Below are 18,712 nucleotides of genomic sequence, written 5' to 3'. Positions count from 1 at the left end.
TTCACAACCCAAAGAAATACCTTTTCACTTTATTGTATACAGTAAATTATGTATTTTGTAAAATTTGAGAGGTAGTCAAACAGGTGAATTCGTAAATCTTGTCAGCCCTTGGGCAGTTGTGATTTCCATACCAAGATGCAGGAGTTTTTTACCTAATACTGTTATACAGTAAGTAATGGTTACCATGGGAACCTTTGCATCATATTATAACATTTAAATATAAGGTATTGTGTTTTTATAGGAAAAGACAATACCTTTGAATTTGGTTTTTTTGAATGTTTGGTAATATATAATCACTACTAAAAAAATTTTGTTCAAGGTCAAATTGAATTCTTTGTGAGTTATGCAAATTTCCAGCCAAAACCATGAAGTACATTCATTTATTTCTTGGGATGTCATGGGGGAAGCAAAGATTTTTTTTTTAATTGTATTTGAAAAATACCGCATAATACCGTTTAGTGTCTATAATTGACCTTGCAAAGGGAAAACCAAAAATTGAACTGTATTTAATGTCATTTTTTAGTGGCTAGTGCAGTGGTAAGAATTTGAATGAACACATCACATGGTTTATCAAATTCTACTAAATATAATGCATTTGTTATTTCTGCATACCCAGTTGGTTAATTGTGACTAGTTTTGATCTCACGTATAGTTGAATTAACTGAAGCAGTTTGCTTGTGCTTGCAAAAGAGCAAAATGAAATGAGCCGTTGACGTAATCCTTTTGGCAGTTCCAGGAAAATGGCCACTTAAGCTGAAATTATTGAGATTGATTGTTGGCCAGTGTGTTTTATTAAGTATGGAAGAAAACTAGCCATTTCTTGTTGCCAGCGTAGCTCTAGGCCATGAGGATATCATCACTGTTTATATCGACTACCGTCTTTAACTCTTGTTCAGGTTTTTACTAGTGATTTTTCAAAATTGTTATCTCAGTATGTTCTTTTCATCTGAAAGTGGTGTAGGGGCTCCAACTAACATTCACAACTTTTGAGGCATCTTTTAAATGGTAATCAGTGGATGGTATCATGGGGCCACGAATTGGAGGATGGAGGGTAACTGTGTGCTGGACTCCGGCTCAGTTGGACATTGTGCATATGTCGTTTCATCTGCTCCTGATAAATCTGTCATAGAACTTTTATTATCCCCTTCTTACAGAGGAGGAACACACGGTTTAGAGCAGTCGCGTAACCGTCAGGCACATTGCTTGTATGCGTCTGAGCTAGAGTTCAACCTGTCTCTCTCACCTCAAAGTCCTCCATCTTTCCTTGCAAGGTTTGGATTCAACTAAAACGTTTGGATTCAACTTCTGACTTGTTACAATGGGCATTATACTTTTCAAGAAGAAATGACAAACATCGACCCAAGTCCTTAAAAGAAAATCTTTGCTAAAGAATAATTTCAATAATTTGCATTGCTGTCCAGCGCAATAGCAATCTGTTAAGTCCCTGATTACGAAAGTTGTCCTTGCCATCCTACCTTTCTAAGTTTCCCAAGTCCTCTTGTTGAACCCAAGCATAAGACAGATCAAGGTAAACTACTAAAGGTGCATTCCTAGACCTTCAGGGGAATAAAGGCTGTCCAGAACCTGACCTTCAGTTTTGAGCTTTGCAGTTCAAAAGTAGACAGGTAGAAATACAGTGTTCTTCATTGCCCTTTGGTGCAAGATATATTCTGGGGTTGCGGAGTAAGTGCCAACAGCAGCAAAATTATCACCCCCTCCTGCTACTGTAGAAAGTCAGCAATGGCCCTTCTGTGGTCAAAATGGCAAATTCAGCAGCAGCTATTTGACAGGGATTTGCAAAAACTTCCCCATGGCTGTTAGGAATCTTTATTCAGCAGTGTCTTCAAAAACCCAATTCTGTGCAGAATTAACTGTGTACAAATGACCTCAGTTGTGAATTTCCTTTAAGTCTTTTGAACAAATCTAATTTATAATTGTTTTAATGTGAATTTTGCATTTGGCACTTCAGTCTATTAGCTCCGTCTACATACATCCCGCATTTATAAGTTTTAGAGTGGTTCAGAATTTTATTTCCGTATTAACGTAAAGCCTTCTAAAATTCCTGGCTATAAAGAGTCAGTTCACCATACAAAGCCACTATACATCACTTAGGTTTGTGATGAAAGAATGGAATTGCAGCTGTGTGAGTACTAGAATACCCAAACATGAATTAGACTCACAAGCATTTGGCAATAGTTCAGAAAAGGAGCTTAATCTGGTTTCATCTGAGACTGCTTTTCTCTGTTCTCTAACATCCCCCCAAGATGTTGTGTCTGATATCGGATCACAACACGATGGGAGTGACGCAAAGCCAGAGAAAGCCCTAAGAAACCAGGGGCACTTTTGATTTTCCCCAAAGATTTTTTCCCCCCTCCTACTTTTTTTTTTCTTCTCTCTCTCCCAAATTTCAACTCTGAAACTCAAGGTCATTCACCTATTAGATGAACTAATTATAAACCAAAAAAGCAGCATTCATCATACTCTGATCTCACTCATATCTATAATTAAGGGTAAATATAATCTTCCTTTTTAGAAATGTACCACCCACCCATTACATTTAAAGTGCTGACTGAAATGAAATAATAGTTCAGTGCAAGATGATTTTAGTTTAACAAGAAAAAAGTTGATAATTTAAGCTTGAAGCAGTTAGTTCTATTTTTGATTACCATTCAGTTATAAATCTAATTTAAGATATATGCTGCCTTTCTGTTACCCACGTTTTAATTCATGGTTTGTCTTCTTGGTTGCATAAGCAAAGTTTGGTGGTTTATCAAGGATGTTAAAAAAGCTCCCCACAAAGGCAGTGGGGAGCAAGGTTGAGAATGTGCTAGAAAGATAGTCGGAGACCCAGCTCTGATGTGAAACAAACAAAAAGTTTCTTTGAAAGGCCCCTTACAGAATCGCTGCATTTGGCATTTGAGTGGCTGTGTTGGGCCTGGGTCTTTGCAGACCCAGGGTCTTTGATGGCAGAGGATGGACGAACTCCCCCACCCCCACCCCGTCAGCGTTTAAATTGGGTTGACTAAGTCACTACATTTTATCCTTTGGTTAGGGTATTTTAACTTTTAAAATGGTTGGTCTTTGGACGAAAATAAGGAGCGAATAAGGGGAAGAGCTGGTCGCATCACTTTGCAGGCAGTTAAAACAAATCGTCAACTCTGGCTTTAAGATTTACAGGTTAGCTCTGCGAGATGCCACATCTTGCTTCCAGTGTTTCCTGGCAGACCAGGGCGGCTCTCTACTGGGACCCAGTGTAACCGCAGAGCATGAGCTTGCACAATTCAAAAAACCTAAGACCTCTATAATCCTATTTAAGGCAAAGATGAATTTGCCCATTTTGAAAGTAGACTTAAGCTTTCGCAGTTTTGTTAAGTATAAATTTGTCTTCAGATATATAACGTATGTGTATACGTACGTATTGAAAGCATACGCACATATAAATGTGCATGTGTACATGTAGGTAAATTCAGTGTAAAGGAATGCTTTATTCATTCTGTGCAATATTTAATTTTACCTTGAATGGCATTAAGTTTTTAAAATGCACAAACTCAGGTTTCCAGCCAGTGGAAAAAAATTTTTTTATCTTTCTCATGGCTAAAGAGAGTTAGTTAAGTACGTGACGTAAAGGCCAAACAATAGTAAATGGTCATTGTTCATTTTACAAATGTCCTCTACAATAAGAACACACATATTTTTATCTTAATTTTTCCCTTGGGGGGTGATTAGGGCCTCCCTTAAGTGTGAGGAAATGCTTATTTTTGTATGCTTTAGAAGAATGATTCTATTGTCTGAGTGAAAAAGAAAAAGGAACAAACATATTTAAAAAGAAAGAAACAGGAATGTGCTTTGTCCAAAAAAAAATACAAAGCAGGAGCCACTAAACGTTTGTAAGTGCTATCTGCTCAGTCCTGTGTTGCTGTACATAGTTGGTGTCACGTAAGAGCTGGAAGCCTGATCTATTTGCAACTGGTCCATGAAATGACTTTCTTTAAAATTAACAACAATGAGGTCAGCTACAGCCAGTTAGCTATCTAGTTATCATTTTATATTTTTCACAGCTCTATTGTGAATACTGCTCACAGTGCAGCAAGCCTGTTTGTTTTGATGGTGACCTATTGAATGCGTCGACTTTCTTGAGAGGGAAAACCTTTGCCACTAGGACCAACAAGAATTAAGCAATGGTTAAGCTCATTAAAAAGACAAGCAAGCATTTCAACCTATCTGCTCAGCCCTTTGGGGGATATTTTGTATAATTTTAGGGAGAGAAAATTGCAGAAATAAGGGTGATAGCTAAACTATGAAGTTATCAGTAAGATCATTTTTAAACTCCTCTTTCCAGTGAAATGAAGGCTCATTTGTAGATTTCCCAAAATGTAAAGAGGTTGTGATTTAAATCATTTACGGCTTTACTGATGGGAATTGCGAAGAAAACTTGGACTTAAATCTATTTATCAAGAGCGAAATTTCAGGTTGACATTCTAAAAATGTTAAATGCCACTCCTAAAGTGATTTTTAAAATTTTGATGTTACGCTGTTGGTTTCCTGATTTATTGGAAACTGTTGTAAAGAGCTCTCTAGTTTAGTTTGTCATTGGCTTGCATTTTGTTTTCTTTCCTAAATTCGGAAGAGGCAATAATTGAATATTCGAATGTCAAATTTCTGTCTGGTAAATGATCCGGTTGTCTCAGGCATTTGGTAAATATTAAGATATTCGAAATGAGTTTATACTCAAAATGCCCTTCTGTCCTAAAATCTCATCCTCAAAATTTTAAAGTAATGTTTATTATGTGTCTTAAACTGGAAGAGTCTTAAACTGGAAGCAGTGAAGGCAAGCTTGTCAGAAGCTGATTAGTCCTTTATATATGACTTCTCCAGCTCTGACAAAAATCCCTCAGAATAGAGGGATTCTCTTTATGATATTTAAGGTATATGGTGGTGGAGAGGGGATGTTTGAATTTTTGATTTTCCAGCTTATGGGTCATATTTGACCAACTGCTTTCACCAGAAGACATGCCACTTTGTTGAGCTATTTAGGAATCAAAAAGACTGTCTTAATTTAAAACAAGGACCCTTTGTTTTAGTTGGTGACTGCCTTGTGAAATTTTTCAGTTCTCAGCGGGTTAACCGGGGAACAGGGGCAGAGTCATAATTGGCCTATTTAGAGTATTTTGCATGTGAATAGTGTGTTAGTGAAGCATCTCTAAGTCTGTTGTGAGTGACATGGTGATTAGAATTTAGATTAGGGAAAACACATTCTGCACTTTATCAAGGACAGTAATTAGTTCAGTCAGTAAAAGTTGATTACAAGTAACGATAAAGTTAGATTTTTTAGTACTTAATTTTAAAATTTCTTTATTTAATAGTAAATTTGTTCTTAATATAAATGGTAGTATCTACACTGGTTTTCTTGCATATCCGAATAATTAAAAGAACAATGTGTTCAATGCAGAGTATAATCAGGCGATTTATATATTGTGGGTAAGTTTCTATGTAGTTTTTAGAGTCTGTCATATGATTTAAGTTTTCGTATGTCATCATTTTCGAAAGTTTAGTGATTTGTCATGCCATAATAGGTTAATGATATTTGGGAGAATTTTCTAGTGTTCAGGTAAACGTTTAATCTGTGGGGATGTGTTTTAGTTTCTGATAGTCCTCAAGAGGGTATTCTGAAGTCCTTTAATGTGCTCCTGTTGGTTCAGGATGCCTACTGTTCCTACAATTTTGAAGTCAGTGTGAGCATTTTGAATTTCCTCCTGGTTCAGATGGCATTCTGTCTTCTGGGGGTGCGGTGTGAATTTGTGGAGGGTCTCGCAGAGAGGCAGGGTTCCCAGTGGATATGAACATCTATACTCTTCCCCCAGTGTGAGCAGGGGGGAAGTTGTATGCGTCCGAAAAATCAGATTCTGCCTGGTTCTTGTTCAGGGAAGGGCATGACTTGTTCCCAGATATGAACCTAACTCTAGATCAAGAAAATTGTAACCTGACATAAATGCCCTTTACTTACAAGGTGAACATATCAGTCGTCTTAAAAGATGAAAATCATGTTTAACGAGCATCACCGTCTACCTTCTTCTCCAAAATTAAGGAACTAAAAATTCACAAATTCGGAGTAGCTTCTTAGATGGCTTTTCTTTTCCTTTCTGCCGGGTTGGGTTTTAATTGTTTCAGCTTTAGCAGATGCTGTTTCCTTTATTGCATTGGTTTAAGTACTAACAGTCAGTTGGTGAGGGGGGTGGCGAATGTCAAAACTTAACCTTATATGTTTGTTTTTCCTTTTTAACCTTTTAGCAGAGTCTCCTTGGAGGTGACATGGATATGGGCAACCCAGGAACCCTTTCGCCCACCAAACCTGGTTCCCAGTATTATCAGTATTCTAGCAATAACCCCCGAAGGAGGCCTCTTCACGGTAGTGCCCTGGGTAAGGTATTCCTCTCTTTGAATGCCTGAGTGATTATTAGTAATCTTTTTCTTTCTCTTTCTTTCTTAATACCATCCTCTCAACCTGTCCTCACTCCACCTCTCCCAAAAAAAAGCCCCATAAAATTGTGCTCAATCTTCGGGCTCATGATCGCCTCCCCACCACCCTAGTAATACGCTGAGTGGGTATGTTAACAACTTATAGTAGCAGGAGAGCTATTTTGGTGTATGCTTATTTCTTGTTTTCTCTTGGCCGCCCAGCTAAGGAACCTCTTTTAAAAACCAAAGCATTAAAAAGTTAAATCTCTTCATTTTTATGAACGAGGCAGACTTTGATTTCTGCCAGAGGAAAAAGATGGTAGCGGCAGTGACATTTTGCTAAAGTAACGATTTAAGAAAATCTGGTTGACTCTAAATGGCTTCGTGGTGTAATCTGTCTGAGTTAGGAGAATGGGCACGCAGGGAACCTCACAGCCTCCTCATTTTCTTTCAGAGGTTCAGACAAAGAAAGTTCGAAAAGTCCCTCCAGGTTTGCCATCTTCAGTAAGTACTGCTCGTTTCTGCTTTTGTATATTGTTTATTTTGTTCAGCTCTGTATTGATGCCAAGGAGATAGGAGTAAATGGGGTCCCATCCACCAGAGTGGCGTGTTTTATCAAGAATGTGGATGAGGTAGCAGGGACCTGCACCCCCAGCCACCTGACCCACGTTGGAGTGATTAATTGCACATCCTGGAAGACAGGGTGGGTGTGTTGATATTCAGCTGGTTAAGCTCTGAAGAGAGCCTTGAAACGGTGCCTGAAGTTCCAGGAGTTTTACCTGCACAGAGCTTTCAGGAGAATGAGTATTAGTTTCATGTGTTGGTTAAATTCTTTGTCGGTATTATGATGATTTATGGATTTGCATGCGAAAGGAGATTTGTGGAGAGGATTTAGGAAAAATTTACATGGGTTTCAGCCCAGAGTGCAGGGAGAATGTCTCTATTTTCTAGAGAGGGGACTGAATAAAGGCTGGGAAGGTAGCTGCCTCGGTGGCCATTTGTGTCTGGAATACCAGGTGGTAACTAGAAGAATCCAGCTGGAACCAAAAGCATTCTGGGTCTTTTTAATACCTAGAGCTTTGAGCCGGGGTTGCTGGGGGTCTCTCCATTTGCCAGCATAACAAAAGTTGGTTATGATCACAGTTAAATACATGATGTTTTATTTTCAATCTTTATATATATATATTTATCCTTATATGTATATGTTCATATATATGAAAACATATGTTTTCAAACTTGAATTCCTAGGTAATTTAATTTTGTTTAGAACTGGTCCATTTCTGGTAATTTCCCCCTATGTAGAATCAAAATATGAGTTTCTCTTTTCTTTCCCTGTTTCCTCCTTACTTTCTCCTCCCTTTTGTTCTTCCTTCCCTCCTATGATAAATTTATATATATATATATAGCTTTAATTTAATTCTGTGTTCTGTAGAGCATTAGTATTCTTTGAAAAGAATGCTAATGAGCCTTATCATAAGTTCTTGTACACTAAAATAAAATTATATTGAGATTTCTGAAAATAATATTACCAATCAGTGCTTGCATATTAGTTTTTATTTCATTTTTAATAAATTAGAAGAATAATGGGTTTTGCAAATGTGCTAAGATTAGATTAACCCAAACACCTGTGTATTTGACTTGATTTCAGTTCAGCTCATCCAAAAAATTATTAAGCAAATATATCAGAATAAGTCTTATCAGGGAAAAAACAGATTTTGTATGCTGATTATCAGAGACTTGGTAATGTTGAAAAAGCATCACAGAATTATCCATAAATATAGAAAAATATTGTGTAAATAAAACTGCCAATGGTGTATAAAATAATCACTTTGGACTACCAATCAGTCGTTTAAAAACATACTGAGTGGTTTTATTCTTGTGTTTCTATGTTGTCTTGAAATTGACTAATATCCTCTCAGGTTTTTATAACCATTAAATTTGTGGTGGATTTAATGTAGGTGAAACTTTAGCTTTTAATAGCTTTTATGACAACTTCAAATGATACAGTACTCACAGCTGTTTACATTTTAAACATGTCTGAACCTAATCGGACAGTATTAAATACAATAAGTGGACCTTTAAATATTTTAAAGTGATAGAATAAACTCTTCTATAAAAGCAATGCAAAAGTTAAAGTGATAGTACACTGATTATGTTTCATCTTCAAATTAACTTAGTTTATTTTTTTTTCAGTGCTGAAATAAATTATGCAGAAATTTGCAGAGTTTCTAAGGAGTGCTTTGGTGTGGCATTAGATATTATCTATCCACTTAATCATTGTCAAAAACAATTTCTCATAATTCATTGTCAATTTTTAAGTATTTTCTGTAGAGCTAACTGGCCAGTATAGAATATGTTACTGGTATAGTTTTTTCTTTGCTGTTAAAACAGTTATGTGTTACTGATATGTTGTCATACATTCAGAACTATAAGAGTGTCTTTCCTTGCTTCCCAATAAATCTGGAACTGGAAATTTGTATTACTTAATTTTTGGCTTTTGATGGTCAGTGTAGGGATTCCTCTTCTTTGAAAATTTATGTTAGCTAGATGTTTCAGTGGTCCTTAAGGAATATTTGGTATTTTGCTCCATAAAGAACTCTTTTTGAAAGATAAGGAGGAAAACTAAGTTGAAATGAGAATTTTAGCCTTGTAATTTAAAATTTTTGTTTTGCTTCTTGTTTGTCTGCTTTAAGCAAGAAGAAGGCAGTTTGGTTGATTTTAAAATCTAGTCATCTGTTTATTGTCATTACTTCAACAAATCTCAGCCCTCTTTTAATAGCAGTTTAGCTCAGTTTATATGAGCTTTGTTGTATGAATTGGAATGCTTATTACTGATAACAGAATCCACATGCCTTATCACTGAATAAAATAAATATTTCAGTTTCATCTAAACTGATGATCTGTATTAGATTCTATAACACACTTTTGCTCCAGTAGATCTGTATTTCTGTATCTTCAGTCCTCAAATAAAATTATGACTATTTATCCCATAAAAAGATGCTTCTAAAACTTACTTCAATATCTATGAATATTTTTATGACAGATAAAAAATTGGGGATAATAAAAGGTTTCTTTTGGAGTGATAATGACTGGATAAATACATTTATATGTTTTCATCAATACATATTTACCGTGATAAATACTAATGAATCTGTCACAATCTGTTCCATCAACTCACTTTTTTTCCCTCCTTTTTGAAATGGGCCCTTTCTCTTCCTTACCATAAAAGAAAATGTAAGTGGTGACATCTGTAATCAGATACTATTTATGGCACGACTCGGGGACAGAAGCCGAGCTTCTCTCTTGCTACCATTAGGCTGGATCTTCACAGGAAATTGAGAGAGTGAGGGGCTGGCCTGGCCCTGTTTTTGAAAATAACGGCAGCATCTGTGGGAGAGAGAAAACATAAGCCTGGCCCAACGTCGTGTCATGGATCTGGCAGGATCCTTGAATGTGTTTGTACTGTGCACTGCATCAAGAGACCTTGAGTCACTATGGAAGCATGACAGTGATAGGGTGGCGGAAGGACCAGCCTGCAGGGTCGCAGCGCACAGGCGCAGTGGAGGGAAGGGAGTCTGTCCCCTTGGAGAACAGAGGCCTATAGTTAAGGGCTGGGGTGATGTTTTCTTAAAGGAGAAGCTGTGTGAAATTGACAACTACCTAATTGCCCACAAGAGCCCTGCTTAGTACTGCGGAACATTTTTGTGTTCTTGTCTCGTTTTAGTATGTTGCTCTCTTCAGCCACATCTCAATTTCTGATAGCCCTCATCTTTGGATAGGACTTCAACAATACAGCTTTGTTTTTTGTGGATGCGAGGATTTATCTTGCCTAATTTCTCACATCTGCCCGTGAACTAATTGTTTGATTTCCGCATCTTGGTTTTCCTTTTTGAAACCATATATCATCTTAAACTTATTATTTTCCCACTTTACTGCTCTGTCCAGCAAATTTCCTATCTTGTATGGCCTAATCATCCTACATATTGAGTCATGAACTCATGCAGAGAAAAACACATCACTTTAAATCACATTTTTGGATAAAATGGTCCGTGATTCTTAGAAATTAACATGGAAGCATTAAAATCTAGAAAGCAAAAATAATTTTTTTAATGTGTTGCTGTTTTAAAATATTTTTTTCCCAAACACACAGGAAAAACACAGATACAAAGGACATTGTCTTTCAGAAACTTTCATGTACCCACCAAAATGTAAACACATAAGACCTGTTTCAAAATGATATTCTTGTAACCAGAAACTATATTAATAGCTCCAACCCTTCTACTTCAAATATTGGTGGAATTTATCTCCATTTCTAATCCAATTTAGTGACAGTCTCACTAACATCCTCAGTTGGAATCCTTGGAACTTCAGAATTCTCTGGAAATATGAAGTTTTATCTTTAGAAACAGTCTATAATCTCTCTTATTACAGGCTATCTTTTTTTTTTTCCAAACTGTACTTTTTAAGAAAGTCTATTTTCTATGTTAAATTGCAGTTGATTTTTGGTTTGGTTTTTGGTTTTAAATTCAGAAAGGTCTAACAAACTTTGTAAGTGGTCAGAAATAATTTTGAACACATGAATTTTAAAGAAAGCAATCTCAGCTATGGTAAAGAATCTGAAATAAAATTTGGACTCTGCAAGAAAATTGGAGATATAAGTTAAGATAAGATATAAGATATACATATAAGTTCATTAGGTAGACTTGAAAAATACAGACTCAATGTGCATGAGAGAGACCAGGTTAACCAGTTTTTTTTAAGGGTAGACTTCTTAAGCAAAATAAAATCTTTAAGTCTGGATGAGACATTATTTTACAGAAGAGACTTTTAGAAATAACAGGAAAAGTTGTATAATGCTGACAGCATTAACTGTTCTCAGTATTTTCCATTATATAAAAACCTTCATAGTTGAAGGTTGCAAACATGATGTTGAGTTTATATCCTAAGCTATTTTTAGATTTTTTTTTCAAATGCTTGAGGAAATCACAATTTAAAAGAGAACTTGGCCATTGTTTCTTTCTTATTAGAAGCCAAGAAAGTATATATATGTAATTGAAAAACTCAGTACTTAAAACACTTAATTTCCCCCACTACTTTTGAAATTGATTTCAAGGAAATCAAAATGATGCCTTTTCATGAGAACAGATTTTTAACTTGAGTGACAATACAACTTTTGCTAAAATAAAATTTATGTTGATTTTAAAGTGAACTAAGTGTCAGCCACCTGGGCTCCATCCTGTTTAGAAAAGTCTAGAAGAAGACAATTGTGTGATAAGATATAAAAGGAGGGGGGGCTTCTTCAAAGTTCATTCCTAGAGAAAAGAACTTTTTCACTTTTTTTGTGAAAAAGTTTAACTGTAGGTGTTTACATTAAAATATTAGACAGCTCACAATAGTTACCTTTAAACTTAAAAGTGCCCATTTCCAATTAATGATATTGATGTCTGAGGTGTGGTTATTTAAATTATGCTTGTTATGAAAATGTATAAGCAGAAATAAGGTGAAGGATAATGCAAGTAAATCATTCCAAACAGGACAAAAGTATTTTTCACAGAATTCACACAGAATATGTAACATGACATTGGGAGGCACCTTGAAAGTCACAAAAATACTCATCACAAAAGAAGTATTTATTTGTTTTCTTTGAAAACCAGTTTTCTCCTTTTCCCTGCAGTTATAGGTTATAGAAGTTAGGCTTTCTTTGAATTGCTGGTTGTGAAACAAACATAGGAGAATCTCTATATTTAACTTTACATTGAGGGTTCTTATTCCATGGAAAGTACTTTTGAATGCTATAAAATTCATCCAAATAAACAACATCTATCCCATAAGGCATTTCAGTGTCTCAGGAGATTGCTCAAAGATTTATGTATTTTTGTTTGGAATTTCAGAATCTTAAGGATTCTCATCCACTGCCCTCCTTGTCTTGAAATCCAATTCTGCTCCTTTTAAATTCGCCTTTTTAAAGGTGTCTTCTGATGTGTGTGTATCTTAAATATAAAGTGAGAAGAAATGTAAGGGAGAAGAAAAACTTCAGTTAACTATGGGTGAAAGGTTTATGTAATTTTGATCTCTGTTCGGATTATCCTTACAGATGATAAGGATGTGTGCTTGAAAGACTCACAAGACAGCCATCAGCTCTCTCCACCATGGAGCTGCCTTGTCAGCCAGGTTTATCTGATTATCCCACTAAGCAAGCTCTTCCGAGGTGGTACCTGTGATGTGCCTCCCCTCCCACTGTCATCTATTTTCTTTTTTAACCAGGTTTTCAGTATTTCACCCCCTTAGATTTCTGTCGAAATTTCACTGGAACAATAGCATTCAGTGTAGAGCTGGACTCATTTGTTGAGAAAAGAGAAACACATTTCAGGCAACTGTTATTTCCAACCTTACATTATCACCTTCATTGAAGAGTATACTTTGCAGTGAAGTCTTGGGCTTCCTCTGAATGGTTTAATTATTAAGAAGGTAAGAAACGACTGTAAGGCTGCTGGAGAGCCTAGAGAGAGAATTATGACAGGCTTGCGTGTGTTCGGAAATTATAGAAATTTGTTCTGCACAATCTGGCTCAAGTACCGTTATTTTATGTTTGTGGAATAATAGAGATGCTTCGCTTAGTATTCGGTTGAGCATCATCTTTTAAACTTGTAATATTTTCTCGACTGAAACATTTGTTGATTTTCTAACATTGAGGAGTTTTCTCTTTCTGCACCTTCCCCCCGCCCACCACCACCAATTACTGACAACTCTGCCTTTTCAAGGTGTGTCTTCTTGTCTTCAAGCAATTCTAAATTTTTTGTTTGAAAGTTGTGAATGAAAGTCAGATCGAATTTGGAGGATTTTAAATAAGATGCTCGTAGAACAAATACGTAGCAACAATCCTAAAAGGTATAAAGAATCTCTTCAAACACAGTGAAGTTTTATTTTCTTAAGGCAGGTTAGATTGTGTCAGGCTGTTGACAGACACTTGCTGTGTTGTTTTATTTTTTTCACAAGTTGCACTGAATTCTTAACACTGAACATAAAGTTGCGTTTCAAAGCAATAGCCTGAGATTCTTAGCCTTGGTCTTCACTGTCCCAGGGTGTTGTCTGTGAACACAAACATGTTCATTTTCAAAGGAATGAGAGCTTTTCTTAAAATTCGGTGCAGAGTTTGTAATTGTAATACTCCATTATTTTATCTCAGAACAGCAGCCTGTGAGTGATTCTGGGTGTTTCGGGTGTTTGGCTGCCGCTGTTGTGTAGGTGCAGAGCTGTTGGAGTTTCTGCTTTTCTAGAGCCTATACTCCCTCTTCAGAGAAATGCAGGTAGTGCAGAAGAGTCTGCAGTTTGGAAAATTTCAGGGTTGGAAATAAGGGTGATTTTAAGTTTCAGGGAGAAATATCTATTTGAATTCCAAGAGAATGTGCAAATGGGATTTTGAAAAGAATCTTTTAAGAATTCCTTTTCCGTGCTTCAGAGACACCCACTATTGTCTTCCGAGTCTAATTTTGTCGTCGGAGGAATTAATCATAAACACCCTGCTAGGGTTGAAACTTGATCCATAAGCGTTTACTTCTGGAGTAATCAGAGGAGGGTCTGTGCGTGGATTACGTTTCCCTACATTTATTTTGAGTGCTCAGTGTCACAGAAGAATGGGGACGTTGTATTGAGCAGCTCCCTTCATGGCCAGGTATAAAGGGAAAATTTTGGTGTTTTCCTCTATCAGTTGTATTTTTCAGCCCTGGTGATGAAAGAGCATGGACTCACGTTAGAAAGACTTAGGTTTTGTCAGAAAAACGACTCTTGTGGTACCTGCCTTCCACACACATACAAGACCCGTCACTGTCTCCACTGCTGTTCCCATCCAGGGATTTTAGAATAATGCTATTTTGGAACAATTATTTAGATATCATCTGAGACAGAGTTCCTAACTGTCTCCAGCAGCTTCCTCCCTCCCAGCCCATATCATTCTAAATATGCCTCCTGGATTATACTTATAATAATATTGTAATGGCTTTCATTCTACCGATTGGCACAGTATATCATTATATCATTAGCTGCTATGAGAAGGCAGTTTCAAGTAGGTGGCTGATTCTTGGCGGTAATGTTTTGGAGTAACCCTGTTTGGGGAATACGGCTGTTTCACAGGTGCTCAGGTGTATAAGCCCAGGGTACAATAATATTTTCTGGCTTGCTCATTATGAAAAGAACTTGAAGTGCAAAATAATTCAATAATAAGTGGAGTATAGAAATTGGGCTTTATGATAGGAAAGTGTAATAGCTTGAGATGTTAGCAGAGGAGATAAAAATAAAATTTGTTTAAGGATGCAACATACTTAACTTGCATGTCATTTCTCCTGAAGCTGAGAGTTTAAAAGAATATTCATGGCCTGGGGATGGAGACTTGTTGAATCAGTTTGAATGTTTTCAACCTTGAAGCTAAATAGGAAATAAACCTATTTCTGTAACTGTTACACTGTTTGAAAGTATTGTTGTATAATAAAAGGATAACACATTCTGCCACTTATGTTTTGTTTAATAGTAAGGCCTGTGCCTTGTGAGTGAAATTTCAGTGGCAGAACCTAGGCAGTCCTCATAGAGTTCCTTTATGTGAATTTTATTTTTAAGTGTATGAGATGTTGTCACATATAATCTGTAGCTTAGTCGCTAGTGCTGGGCGAAAGAGAACAGAATCATATTTATTATGGACAGATATAGTTGGAATTAGAAAATTCAAACCCCAGTAAGTATTTTAGAAACACTGCCATTTTGTTTCCCCTTTAATAAATTACATCAGCAATCTAGCTGTTAAGTGGAACCCTATAATAAACTGGGAGTACCCAGGTGGGAGGGGAAAAGTCATTTTTAGAAGTTTTCATCCATTCATCCGTTCCTTCATTCCCTTCTTTCTTTGTTTATACTTATTGAAAGCATTTCCCCAGCTAAGCTAAAAGCCAGGCACGCCATGTATTGTTGAACAGTTCTTTCTCTTCAGTGTGTGCTTTATCTGAATTGCGAAGCTTCACAACTAAGGTCCTTGGTGTTTAGGGAGATTCTCAGTGTAATGTCGCTCACAGCCAAATTTGGGGAATGGCCTTAGCATTTTTAAAAAGAGCAGAAAGTCTGGCCTTTTGAGAAAGTTGTACATTCAAGAAATGAAATCACACAGTGTGACCCAGGGATATTTTGTCCTTTCGGTTTCTTTATGGAGCAGCTGAATCCCCTTACTCACCTGTAACCACCCTGCAGAGGGTAAAGGTCTTTTTTGTTTTACATACATCTTTTTTGTCCCATCGAAACTCAACTCATTGCTTTTTGCGTATTACTTAGAAATATATTTCCATTGAATGAATATAGTAATAAAAGTGGTAGAGACGTGTGCAGACAACGCCGCTAGAAATCTTCCTGCTTTAGCGTCTCATGTCCTCTCCTTACTCACTTGGTGGCCTTGGTTGGGTCACAAGCCTGTTTTGTGGTCTCCAGAGTAGATAGAGGTAATATCTGCTGCATGAGCTGATGTTGGTGGACCGGTAACAGACCCTTAACCTAGTGTTTATTCTGCGCCAGATACTGAGCACTTGGCATCTGTTAAATCATTTATTCCTTCACAGATTCAATGAGATGGGTGCTACTGTTTATTTAGGGATAAAAGAATAGAGGCACAGAGAGGTGAAGAAACATGCCCAAGGTCACACAGCCAGTATGTGGCAGAGCTGGGATAGTCACCTTGGCAGTCTGCCCTTGAGGTTTCTGTCTGTGTCCTTATTCATGAGGCTGTAGCTGTTCGGAACACTTTGTGGACCGGAAACTTTGTGCACCCTGGCTCATTTAGCAAATATTTGACGATCTGGAATAAATTGAATATTCACAAGTTTCATCTCATTGTAGAATGACCCTCAATACCTCTTAAGTCACTGGTTATAATGCACGACTTTGGCCCAGGCATATCCCCTAGAATATCCAGATATTGCAGGATAGGATATCTCTACTAGAAACAGTATCATCTGCTGGTTAAGAGCACGGAATCTGATCACCCTTTTTTTTTTTTAAGTTGATTGCGCCAGTGACTAGTTACCTGGCTCTGGGCATATGATGCCATTCTTGACTCTTTCCCTGGAAAATGGGGGAAATATATGTCCCTCCTAAGGATATCATGATAAATTACAAAAATATATATAATGTGCTTAGCATATGCTTGATGCATTGTAGGTATCTAGAAATTATGACAGCGAATGATATTCATGATAAGCCCTGGCAATGCATTGTCAGCAACAGAGTAACTACTTTTCTTTGGACACTAAAGAAGTTGGTTTTTTTTTTTCCTGTTTTTCTTTTTTAAAATTTTTATTGGACTCGAGCGGTTTCACCATGTTGTGTTAGTGTCTTCTGTGCAGAGTGCATCAGCTCTATGCTTACATGCCTCCCCACTTTTCCTGTTTCTTTCCCATTTAGGTCACCCCAGAGCACTGAGTAGAGTGCCCTGTGCTGTGGAGTCTGTTCCCACAAGTTACCTATTTTAAACAGAGTAGTGTATATATGTCAGTCCCGGCCTCCCGATTCGTCCTGCGCTAGAGCAGATTGTTAGCATGCAGCCTCCTGAATGTTAACTGGAAACGGAGGCCAGCATCTCAAGTGCATTCAGAAACATTCTACCTAATGGAGACCACTTGCTTTCTCTCAATTGAGGAACTACTTCGAGCACTTTCTCTATCTCTTTGTCCTTACAATGGTATCTCCATCAGTCAGAGACACCTCGTCAGCCTTTTTAGTCATCGACGAAATCGCTCTGCAAAGTTTGTGTTGGAAGGATGTTCCCCATCTTTTCCCTTTTGGAAGAGGACGTTAGGCCAAGATGACAGAGTCTTCATAACATGATTCCCTCTGCCAGTAATTTGTTTATGCCTAAATCAGCCCTGCCTCTAAGTGATAAGGAGATACATGCTTCTTATTTCTTATTCCATCAGCGTCATCCTGCAAGCGACCAGAAGCAGGGCTCCCAAGTGATGCCCCTGGTCTTCCTTTGTAGAGCTGGTGGTGGCATTCATAAAAAGTCAGGCTGGGGGTTCTGACTTCATCTGAGAAGACGGAGGTGCCTTGACTAGGTGGGTGTGCGTGGCAGCTTGTTTCTCTTCTAAAGTAAAACAGAGTTCCATTTGTTTAGGACTGTTTAGGTCCATTTGTAACAATATGCAGGATTATTTATACAGATGTTTTCTGGAAAAGTCAAAGAATTGGGGGATTCTGCCCTTTGCTGCCTAGTAATGTGTTTTTTCTCAATGCCATTGCTGAATTCCTTTGGCGGGAGGTGGGGGCAGTATTTTTTCTTGTGAGCTGTGGGGAAACCTAGAACAGTTTTTTTTTCTAAGGGCTGATTTCTTGAATTCTTGCATTTAAAGGGGGAAAAAAATCTGCTAAAGAGGGTGGAGGAGAGAGAGATGACCGATACATTTCATAACAAACATCTCTTCCCAGCCAACTTCAATGTCCAGCAAAGCCAGGCCCCACATAACACACTGCAGGAAAGGTCCCTTTGGGCCAGACCTCTTCCTGGTTTCCCGGAGCAGAGATAACGCTTGGGTTTCCAGAGACAGAACCTTTCTCTGGGAAGTGAGAGAGACCCCACCGGGTCGCCCCTTAGTTGTAGTCGTTGCCACCTTGTGGATTGCAGGGGATATTGGTTTTCATCAAACTTCCACTTCAGTTTGGGCTTTTTATGGCAAGTGCACTTTGGCAGTGGGTTGCTGAGTTCCTCACCAAAAGGATCCTGGTTTGTTCAGCAACACCTCACTCCTCTCCTCACAGTTCATTTATGATTCTGATGAGAGTGTTTTTTCAGGAAACACACATTTCACTTTTTGACCTAGGAGCATCTGTTAGAATTTTTTTTTTTAATACTACTTTGGCATTCTGAAAGTGTTAATGTCTTTCATATCTGTTTAATGCTATTTAGGGATATTTATGATCACCTCTTGGTTACTCAGGGTAAAGTGTGTCGCAATTTTTTTTTAAACAGACAGGAAAGCATTCACATGAGGAAACAGATTGCTTTAAACATGTGCTTCCTGTGACAGTAAAAAGAACAAATTAGATTTAACACTGTGTAATGAATGCATAAATGTGTACATTGAGGCTTTTTTAAAAGCTTTATGTTCAGTTCTGGTCACAACCAAAATTGAGTCACCTGTACAAATTAAAAATGCCTCGGGTTCCTCTCAGATTCCTGAAATACCCAGGAATGGAGCCACTCAACCTGAGGCTGCCTCACTGCAGACCT

At 37.5% G+C, this 18,712-nt stretch overlaps 1 protein-coding gene across 46 annotated transcripts in view; it reads left to right on the top strand.

Moving 5' to 3' along the window:
* TCF4 (transcription factor 4) overlaps window positions 1-18,712 on the top strand; it is a 380,205-nt gene that overhangs the window by 239,634 nt on the left and 121,859 nt on the right. For 28 of the 46 annotated variants that reach the window (XM_069568866.1, XM_069568862.1, XM_069568864.1 and 25 more), the window contains 2 exons: window positions 6,289-6,418; window positions 6,911-6,960. The exons of 7 other annotated variants lie outside the window; for them this stretch is intronic. In XM_069568866.1, coding sequence (XP_069424967.1) covers window positions 6,289-6,418; window positions 6,911-6,960 — 180 coding nt within the window. The remainder of the gene's footprint in view (window positions 1-6,288; window positions 6,419-6,910; window positions 6,961-18,712) is intronic. 11 more of the 46 variants (XM_069568859.1, XM_069568857.1, XM_069568854.1 and 8 more) reach the window with 1 other exon arrangement.

The sequence above is a fragment of the Ovis canadensis genome, chromosome 23, assembly GCF_042477335.2.
Source record: "Ovis canadensis isolate MfBH-ARS-UI-01 breed Bighorn chromosome 23, ARS-UI_OviCan_v2, whole genome shotgun sequence".
Classification (NCBI taxonomy): domain Eukaryota; kingdom Metazoa; phylum Chordata; class Mammalia; order Artiodactyla; family Bovidae; genus Ovis; species Ovis canadensis.
Note: the sequence above shows the minus strand (reverse complement) of the source record. Positions and strands in the feature narration are given on the sequence as shown.